Source organism: Dunckerocampus dactyliophorus, chromosome 14, assembly GCF_027744805.1.
Source record: "Dunckerocampus dactyliophorus isolate RoL2022-P2 chromosome 14, RoL_Ddac_1.1, whole genome shotgun sequence".
Classification (NCBI taxonomy): domain Eukaryota; kingdom Metazoa; phylum Chordata; class Actinopteri; order Syngnathiformes; family Syngnathidae; genus Dunckerocampus; species Dunckerocampus dactyliophorus.
The window spans coordinates 6,093-15,478 of record NC_072832.1 but is presented as its reverse complement, the minus strand read 5'-3'; the positions used below and the strand labels follow the sequence as shown (position 1 = coordinate 15,478).

At 41.4% G+C, this 9,386-nt stretch overlaps 1 protein-coding gene across 2 annotated transcripts; it reads right to left on the bottom strand.

The window, feature by feature from the left end:
* Nucleotides 1–9,153, bottom strand: hif1an (hypoxia inducible factor 1 subunit alpha inhibitor). 2 transcript variants are annotated; one of them, XR_008573716.1, is made up of 8 exons: nucleotides 8,721–9,153; nucleotides 6,307–6,557; nucleotides 5,465–5,613; nucleotides 5,255–5,400; nucleotides 4,906–5,012; nucleotides 4,164–4,220; nucleotides 536–646; nucleotides 1–333 (listed from the first exon to the last, which is right to left on the bottom strand). XR_008573716.1 is itself a non-coding variant. In XM_054799299.1 (8 exons), the coding sequence occupies exons 1-8, from the start codon at nucleotides 8,898–8,900 to the stop codon at nucleotides 265–267; spliced, it is 1,077 nt and encodes a 358-aa protein (XP_054655274.1). In that variant the 5' UTR covers nucleotides 8,901–9,153; the 3' UTR covers nucleotides 2–264. The 2 variants fall into 2 exon arrangements, 1 of the variants encoding a protein (XP_054655274.1); XM_054799299.1 differs by having other exon boundaries at nucleotides 2–333; nucleotides 4,157–4,220.
* Nucleotides 9,154–9,386: the final 233 nt, after the last annotated feature.

Sequence of the window (9,386 nt, the reverse complement as noted above, 5' to 3'; positions counted from 1 at the left end):
CCCCACCCCACTAAGTCCCTCATTAGTGGCTCGTCCCAAACTTCTCAAGGTTGGAGAAGAAAATGAGTCTTATAAATAACATCTAAAAAAAACAAAAGCAAAGACTTGTTCAAGTACAGTAAATTCCCATGAGATTTGCAAAAAGATAATAATGGCACTGTGAGAGGTGCGATGGTTTTCAAGGTGGCCGCTTATTGCCATGCAGCGATACAGTCCAAAGTCTCACACACACACACACCCCCACACACCCACACACACACAGTTTCAACTTTCAGACTCTGATTGAGAATCTTCGTATCGTCCCCTGATCATCATTTTGAGCAAAGGTCCAACCTGGAGAGACAGAAGTAGAACATGACTTTGTTTCTGAGCCCTAAAAATAAAAGCATAAGTGGGTCGCAGGGGAGGGTTGCCGAGCCGCAGGATTTCACATGAGACAGGTAACCTCATTCGATGTTCTGGAAGCATGCAGTCTAACCGGTAGCGCTGAGGAGTTTCCGTGTGGTATCGCCACGAGGAAATAAAACGTGCTTACCTCTCGAGGGTCGCCGAGTGCTTCTCCCAGCATTTTCTCGATGTTCCTCATGATGGCCACTTTCTGATGGGCTCGCAGCGGATATTCTATCCTCTTGGGCGTGGGCGCACCCTGCAGACAGGAGTCGTGCAAAGGAAAAACTCAGGGAAGCAAGCGAGACGTGTGGCTGTAGGCAACCTCCAACCGCAATGTGGCAGGAGCTGCATTTGAAGAACCGTGAGGGGACTGAAGCTTTATGTGGTCAAAGACAAGCTACAGTTTCCTGTCCACTTTCTCACCCATTCCACATCATTATTTAAGTTGAAAAATAAAAACATAAGCAGTTATATAAACAGTAATCCCTCATTTACTGCAGTTAATTGGTTCCACACCCAACCAAAGTAAAATTCCTTATTTATAAATTGAATATTTTCACAGTTAAGAGGGTAGAAAACCTCCTTGCCACCTTCTAAATACGTTTTTAACATTTTTAGAGCCCTCTAGACAAATAACACCCCATAGTCACTTTCACACCCCTTTTAGCCAATGCAGTAGGCATAAGAGAAAATAAGACATAAATAAGAAATACCGTAATTTCTGGTGTATAAGCTGCTACTTTTTTCTCACTCTTTGAACCCTGGGGCTTATACAGTGATGCGGCTAATTTGTGGTTGCATTCTGGTCTCGCAACATCTCATGTGCTTCGGAGCAGTCATTGTGTGCTTTGTGAGCGCGCTCACATTATTAGTGATGTGCGAATACCACTGATTTCTTTGTCGATTCAATACTGAATAAAATTCAGGCTGGTATCAGCAACACCGATCCGATACCAATATTTGTGCAAATAAAGTCATCCCTCGTTAATCGCGGTTAACTGGTTCCAAGTGAATTTCTGCCAAGTAGAGTAGTTCTGCAAAATGGAGTAGTTTCGTGGTTAGAGCATAGACTAGTTTATGACTTTCTAAATATAGTTTTTAACATTATTAGAGCCCTGTAGACATAAAATATCACACCTACAATTACCATTACACAGCTCTTATTCATTGTTTGCAACACATTGCGCAACTCTTATGCTAGAGGGACTCGAGACGGCCGCTGGCTAGCAAGCTAGCGAGCTTACCAGTTAGCCTCAAATTTATTTCTTCTGACTTAAGAAACCAAAAACTTACCACTTCTACACAGAATAGGAGGATAATTTTTTTTCACTCTATCTTTTGGGACATGCCATGGTTGATTTCATGCAGTGTGAAAGTCATCTAATCTAATGTCATGTCTCATCAATGTTTTGTTTTATTACTGACGCCTAGCAGCTAGCATACTACACATAACATGTATTTCAATATTTTTTTTACTAATAATGGGCCATAGTCAACCACAAAACAAGTCATTCATTCATTCATTCATTCATTTTCTATGCTGCTTGTCCTCACCAGGGTTGCAGGGGTATGCTGCAGCCTGACTTTGAGGGAGACGCAGGGTACACAATAATTAATTAATTAATTAATTGTTGAAAAACTGTGATAGAGCGAGGGAATGATATTTCAATACAGTGAGTGACGACTGTGTCTGGTAAATTTTTAAAAAGCAGTGTATTTCAAATCACTGCAAAGGCCATAAAATAAAGCATATAAGACATCAGAGTAATTTATTCATTTATTTTAAACAACTGCATGACATTTAGACAAGGTCTACATAATTGAGGTATTTTCCACTGTGTTCCTGTTAATGATATACATTACCTCAATTAAAGTAGCAATATTTAGATTTGAGAATCGATTTTAGAGCGTAAAGATCTGGTATTGGAGGTATCGATATTTCACTATCTATACGCACATCACTACTCATCATGGAGAACACCGGCGGGCTTCGGGGGGTTGGACTGCTGCGTGCTGGGGAGGACCGCACGGGATCGGGGGCTGATTTGCCTCGGGGCGGGGATGATGCTGGTAGCAACAACGAAAGAACAAGAGAGACCGGCGGTGTGTGTGAAGAGGGAAGTGTGGGGCTGTTCGGTTCCAACACTTGAGGAGGACAACTTTAGTGGTTTCAGTTCCCAGGAGTAGGATGAGGACAGCGATTAATGACTTTTCTGGTAGGCTACTGTTTAACCAGCCGTATTACACGTACTGTTTGGAAAAAAGCATTTATTTAATCATAAGTTTATAAAAAAAATCTTTCTGTGAAACATCTTTCTGTGTGCTGAATATCCCAGGTTACGACGTGGACAACCGCGGCTTATAGATTGGTGCAGCCTACATACAGTATGTACAAATCTTTTTTTCTCTTTAAATTTAGTGGGTGAGGCTTAAATACCAGTATACGCGCTATAGTCCAAAAATTACTAGTAATATAGAATCACAGGTTAGCATTGGGAGAGTTCCTTGTTGTTGTTTTTTTTTTTTTTTTTTACTTCCTGTTCTGTACAGTACTTCCTGCAGTGGCTATTGTCTCATCATTGTAACATTACAACATTGTAACTAGCAACCAGTGTAGAATATTACATATCATCACAACCTTTTTGAATGCGTCTTCTGAATGCCTTATATTTGTATTTTACTTCATTTAGCCATTTTATGCTTCAAAATGCTTCATGTGGGCAAAAAAATAATACGGAAAATTTGCTTAAATATGCATATTTTTGACTAATAAGCAGCCATATTCAACCACAAAACAGCATCAATTATTAATAATATATTTTTGACAAACTTGGATAGAGTGAAGCCCCGAAATTTGAAGCGCGAAGTGACAAGGGATTACTGTAACGTAATTAATTACAGAAAAAGCAAACCACTCTCCAATTATCGTTAGCTTACACCCTACTAAAAAGAAATAAATATTAGGGGTGCACGATAATCATCGGACCGATAATTAGGAGGGAATTATGATGTCATACCAATAAATCCAATAACATTAAAAATAGCTACTATAACCGATAATTTAAAAAAACTCACCGATGAGGCGAGATGACCTGCCAGTGCGGGTGGCTAATCAGGGGGTCCTTTTTTCCTCCTGCCTGTAATGCTAACAGCCTATCGGAACTTCCCCTGAGCTCAGTTGTAAGCAAAAATTCACAGTTTCAGAGACATTTTGCATGCTAGATGTACCAAATGCTCTGCGACGATGGGAACAAAAAAACCCTTGAGCACACAAAAAACCTTATCAGCCTTATCGCTACAACGCCCGTGGCTTGTTGTGCCACGGAGTTTGAAAAGTGCAAGAGGTTTGCCAGAGACCTCCGTGGCGTTACACAGGCTGCTCGGAGCATGTGTTCGAATACAATGCACGTTGCTGGGCCACGCAGGTGGCTCCTCCCACTCTACACTCTAGTTCTCCTGATAGTAGTGAAGTGGTAGTAGTACTGTCATGATATTTGAATAGGACAAATCAACATGTACAGTTGGTCAAATCCTAACTTTTTCCAGCCCTTCTTACCTCCAGGTGTCCACAAACTACGCTTAAATCAAAATGTTTAAAAAGTACAGTAGATCTAATATCGGTTATCGCTATTATATTGGTCTTGAGAAGCAGAAAGTTATCGGTATCGGTTTAAAAAAAAAAAAAAAGGTATCGTGCATCTCTAATAAATATGCTAAAAAAAAGGGTGTGAGAAAAAAAAAAAAAAAAGACTGTAAAAATGCATACTTTGTACCAAAAGTTGACTGTTATCGTCACTCCACCATTCAACAGTGACTCTATGTGATGCCACCTGAGAGATAAATGAAAAATATTAATGACAAAACTTACAAACATACAATATGTGTGTAACTAGAAATACCATGTATATATACTGCTCAAAAAAATTAGAGGAACACTTAAAAAACACATCAGATCTAAACTGGGGGAAAAATGATCTTGAATATCTTTCCTGACAATAATTAGGTGATGTAGGGGGAAATCAAAGACACCCCAAAAATGAAAGTGAAAAAATGATGCAGCAGACTGGTCCATTTTGCCAAAATGTCATTGTAGCAACTCAAAATGATTCTACCGCAGGTACCGCAGTGATGCCCTGGTCCAGATCTGGGAGGAGATCCCCCAGACACCATCCGTAGTCTCATTAGGAGCATGCCCCGACGTTGTCAGGCATGCACGTGGGGGCCACACAAACTACTGAGAATCATTTTGAGTTGCTACAATGACATTTTAGCCAAATGGACCAGTGTGCTGCATCATTTTTTAACTTTCATTTTTGGGTAGTCTTTGATTTCCCCCCTCTATAGGGTGATCATTTTCATTTCTATCAAATTATGTGGCATCATTTTGTTACTAATACATCACCTACTTATTATCAGGAAAGATATTCAAGATAATTTCCCCCCCAGTTTAGATCTGATGTGTTTTCGAAGTGTTCCTCTAATTTTTTTGAGCAGTGTATATTGCAATATGCTTACCAATACATAGGGATGTAGAGTACGTCTCCCGGGCCGACAACTGCCTCATAGCCAAACACATTTTTAAATTTGGGAAACCTCTCATAGTCGGGGTGATCAAAGTTGACCTAGAAATGAAAAAGTATGCAATAACATAACATTTCTGTGTATGAGCCTTTCATTTCATGTCCTTAAAGTCATATTTCACCTTAAACAACAGCCTGCTTTACTCATACATCCTGCAAAACAGCAGTAAAGTCTTTGGATTGGCTGACTGATGACGACATAAGCGGATTCCACTCTACTAAATTGCAATATGGATAATCTGGTGCTCTCTGCAGTTGAGCAATAACCGCAAACAGCCACTTACTTGACTCTGTCTGTCGCAGGGGTGATGCACCGGGTACGGGTAAAGACACTCAAACTGGTTGGGGGGAAAGAGGATGCACCGCTTGTAGCCTTTGATTTGTGCAAAAAAGTTCTGCTGCTCGTCGTAATGCGCTGGCGTCACGTTACCTGTGCGGGGAGGATGTTCATGATGAAAAAAAACAAAACATTTTTAAATGTGAAAGCTGCGTACCTTCCATGCCGATCAGGAGGAGGTTGGACGTCAGCTGGCCCCAGTTTCTCTTGGCCTGCTGCTTGTTGATCCAGTTCCAGTTGAAGCCCAGGAAGTCAACCACTATTTTCTTTCCCACCGTGTCGTTTAAGGTCTGCTGAAGGTAAACCCTGCACAACAGAACAGCACTCAGACAGCGCCATCTACGTCATGACAAAAGCATAGTAACAGTACTGCTAAGTCCAATAATTATTAGCCCTTTTCTATAAAAATGTGTAATACAATTACAAGAAAATAGTCATAAATGAGAAATTTACAATCAGTCATAAAATTATGAGCGGTAAAAAAAGTGCTAATTGAGAGAATGAAGCTGTGATATTATGAAAAAAGTCATTTTTTTTCAAAGAAAATTGCCATAATATTACAAGATAAAGTCCTCAATGTATTAATTATTCTATACCATTTTTGACTCATAAATTACTCTTTTTTTCCATGTAATATGGCAAGCTTATGCTCTAAAAACTTTCTCTCAAATGTAAAAAAATTACAAAAATAAAAAAAGAAATGATAATAAAATACATATTAAATCAAATATTACAATTAAAAGCATTAAAAGATAAAATTGTACACTTAACTCTATTCTGTCAAATTTCCGATGTAAACACTGTGGAACACAGAGTGCAGGGATACGACAGTAGAGAAAGTAACGCCAAGCGATTGTGAGGATTGTGATTTGTTTGTAAGCAGTCAGATGGCACTGCCTGCAGCACACATGGGGGAGCATTACTGTCACACTCACCTGCCGTACCCACAAACACACACGCACACATATATCCTCTGTAAATCCATTAAATCCATCCTACCTGTCCTCCCCTCCCCTCTGCTGCGTCTCGTGCATCTTCTCCACAAATTCAGAGAATTTCATCTCTGTCCGTCGGGACTTGGGGACAAAGTTATCCACGTTGGACATCTTCTTCTCATCGTAGTAGAGGAACTTGTGCTTCTCCGCCATGTAGACTGAGAAGTCCCCGTTGCCGATGTTCTCTTGGAGATACGCAATGTCCCATTTGAGCGCTGGATAGACCAGGTTCGTATCGGTTAGGACCACCGGCTCCTAGAAAGAAAAAGCAGAGTACACATGAGTGGTCAAAGCAGGAGACTTTCTGACCTGTAACCTGTTTGAAATGATTATATATATGATATGCCAAAGAATATATCGTGATATATATCGCAATATGGATTTTTAGGCTATATCGCCTATGCAATATTTGTGTCCATCCATCCATTTTTCTATGCCGCTTATCCTCACTAGGGTTACGGGTATGCTGGAGCCTAACCCAGCTGACTTCAGGCGAGAGGCGGGGTACACCCTGGAGTGGCCGGCTGCCAATCGCAGGGCACATTCACGCTCACATTCATACCTAACATACATGTTTTTGGAATGTGGGAGGAAACCGGTGTACCCGGAGACAACCCACGCATGCACGGGGAGAACATGCAAACTCCACACAGAGATGCCCACTAGGCCACCGTATGGCCCGCAAAATTTGTGTCTTCCCCTGGAATTCCACATTTTCCATACAGTATTTCAGTAATACGTTTGTTATTGTGGTTGTGGTGCATCATACCCTTGTACTGATGACTGTGCACTAAAGTTATCCATAAAACATCCATGCACACACCGACAGCAGCGTCTGCAGGCTGGTGCTGGTCGCTGCTATTGGACACCCTGGCAATGGAGGCTACGTGACAAAGTGAACGTACGCAGCCCGGCGCGCTCCCGCTTCAGTACAGGCACGTCTCACGAGCCCTTCTCTGCTGCAAGGAGGAAGTGAAACCTACCCGATATTCACCAACATTTGCCTCTACAGCGAGCACAGTTAAAAAGGCAACGGTGAGCCCAATAAATGCTTTGAATTCACTTTCACCACATTCAACAGCTCTCATTGTGAGTCAAAATCGAAAATATCACTCAATATGACTTCTATAAAAGTTCAATTGAAGCGGTTCCGCCTACATTTTAGCGATAAAAACACAATTCGTGTCTTTGAAGTGCATCGGCGCCATTCTCTTACCAGAGATGTTTTAACAAAGCCAAGATAACACTATTCTAGGTTTATGTGAATGTGATGTTGGAGCTCGAATGTAACGGTTAACGCCCATAATCGCTTAATGGCAACCAAATTATTAAATGTTACTCAATAATACTTAAAAGTTTAACGCAACCTGTTTTCGCCATATTTAATGTGAAAAAGGCCTTGCATGTACATCGGGGCCATTCGCTTACCAGAGATGTTTTACAAGGGAAAGAATACACACTACGGTAACTACTAGCCTTCTGTGAACGGAATCTCGGAGCTCTACCGTATGATTTAACACTCATAATCTCCCAATGAGCGACAAATTCTAAAAGGTTATTCGATAAGACTTCTACAAAAGCCAAATGTATTCATTTTTATGTTTGCGCGTGAACCGATGCCATTCACCGTTTATTTCGAAGACAGCTGTCTATGAGCAATTTAAGCGAGCCAGCATTATGTCCCTGTTTTTAAACTAACACATTGCCTCAGGGTGCCTTCGTGTTCTCCTGTTTGCTAGATTAACCATAAAATCATTAAGATGTTTGAGTGACTAAGTTTCATCACTATTGCTTCTAATTATGAAACACGCCCTAGTGTGCTAACCTTGTCAATGTTAATTGTTGCATGCCTGCTTAATAATAGCCACAATACGTCCCCAAATCATTTGGCTTGTTGATGAAAAAAGGTGTGTATTGAACAATCATCAATGTATGCAATTAGTTTCGAAACAAATTGCCTACAGTACGGTTACTTGGTCTTGGGCTTGTATGTCTGCTCGGTGCATGACTCATGTCATTATAATGAACCCGCTGACATGGCCAACAAGCCTTGGAAGACGCTGCAGCTGACTTCAAAATGGATGGAAGCCAGTTTGTTACAAGCCATCTTAAAGGTAACAAACTGGATTAGCTGAACACAGCTTTGGAAATGCATATTAAGGAACACGCGTATTTGAAAGCAGGTGGGGTTATGTGTCTAGTTAACACTTGCACTGAGTTTTAAGGTCACTTCAGGTGCAGCTTCAACGAGATAACTAGTATCCTGTTGCATGCCCGCAAACATAAGTTGCTAGGTGTATGCATTGTGCATTCCTGAAATGCACTGCACACTTTTGACCCAATATGCCCTATACGGTGAATGCTATAGAATGGCTGCCTGTGCAATATGAAATAAGTGTACGTAGCTAGCATGGTTACCTCATTGTTTATTAGCATCTCCGCTCTGGGATCTGTGTGCGAAAGCCTGGGGATGGTCTTGGTGGGGAAAGAATACTTCCGCAGCTGAGACTCTTCCCAAGCCCGGTTGCGGATGCCGGAGAAAGCGGTGGCGCCTTCACTTGCAGCAGGGTCAGCCTCCACGACGGTCGCTGCAGCCATGGTGGTCGTCGTCGATCAGCACCGATTAGCTAGTTGGTGCCGTCGTTTTCACAACCAAAAACAAGCACAAACGTCTTCCAGTCGCTCCCCCACAAGGTGATATTCAACCGCGGAGTTATTACAAACGCTTTCCAATTCAGAATTATTCAAATAAGAAGTAAAAATCGCAGTTAGAGAGGGTTGTCTGCGGGTGTGTTCAGGAGTGAATAGGTGTTTACATACTGACAGCCACAATATAAACCACACAAATTAGAAGCACTGGTGGCGTAAAGTGTCCAACAGAGACATCTAGTGTACTGGCGACACATTAACGCTTTATTATCAGCCACTATTACTGTGACATGTACTTTCGGCCACGAGAGGGGAGTGTTGCATCTACTTTTGTCGCAAATTTTCTCAACGCAATTGATAGGAATTTGTCTTTTATATCAGGGGTGGCCAAACCTTTTCCACCGAGGGCCCGAGACTGTGTTTTTGTCATATTGC

What these genes read in the sequence shown, in the direction of transcription:
- hif1an (XM_054799299.1), bottom strand. Translation starts at nt 8,900, where the DNA reads ATGGCTGCAGCGACCGTCGTGGAGGCTGACCCTGCTGCAAGTGAAGGC. An exon ending in CCTCCTGATCGGCATGGAAG is followed by an intron (nt 5,401 to 5,464) that starts GTACGCAGCTTT and finishes CTCCCCGCACAG; the next exon opens with GTAACGTGACGCCAGCGCAT. An exon ending in CACTCGGCGACCCTCGAGAG is followed by an intron (nt 334 to 535) that starts GTAAGCACGTTT and finishes CTGTCTCTCCAG; the next exon opens with GTTGGACCTTTGCTCAAAAT.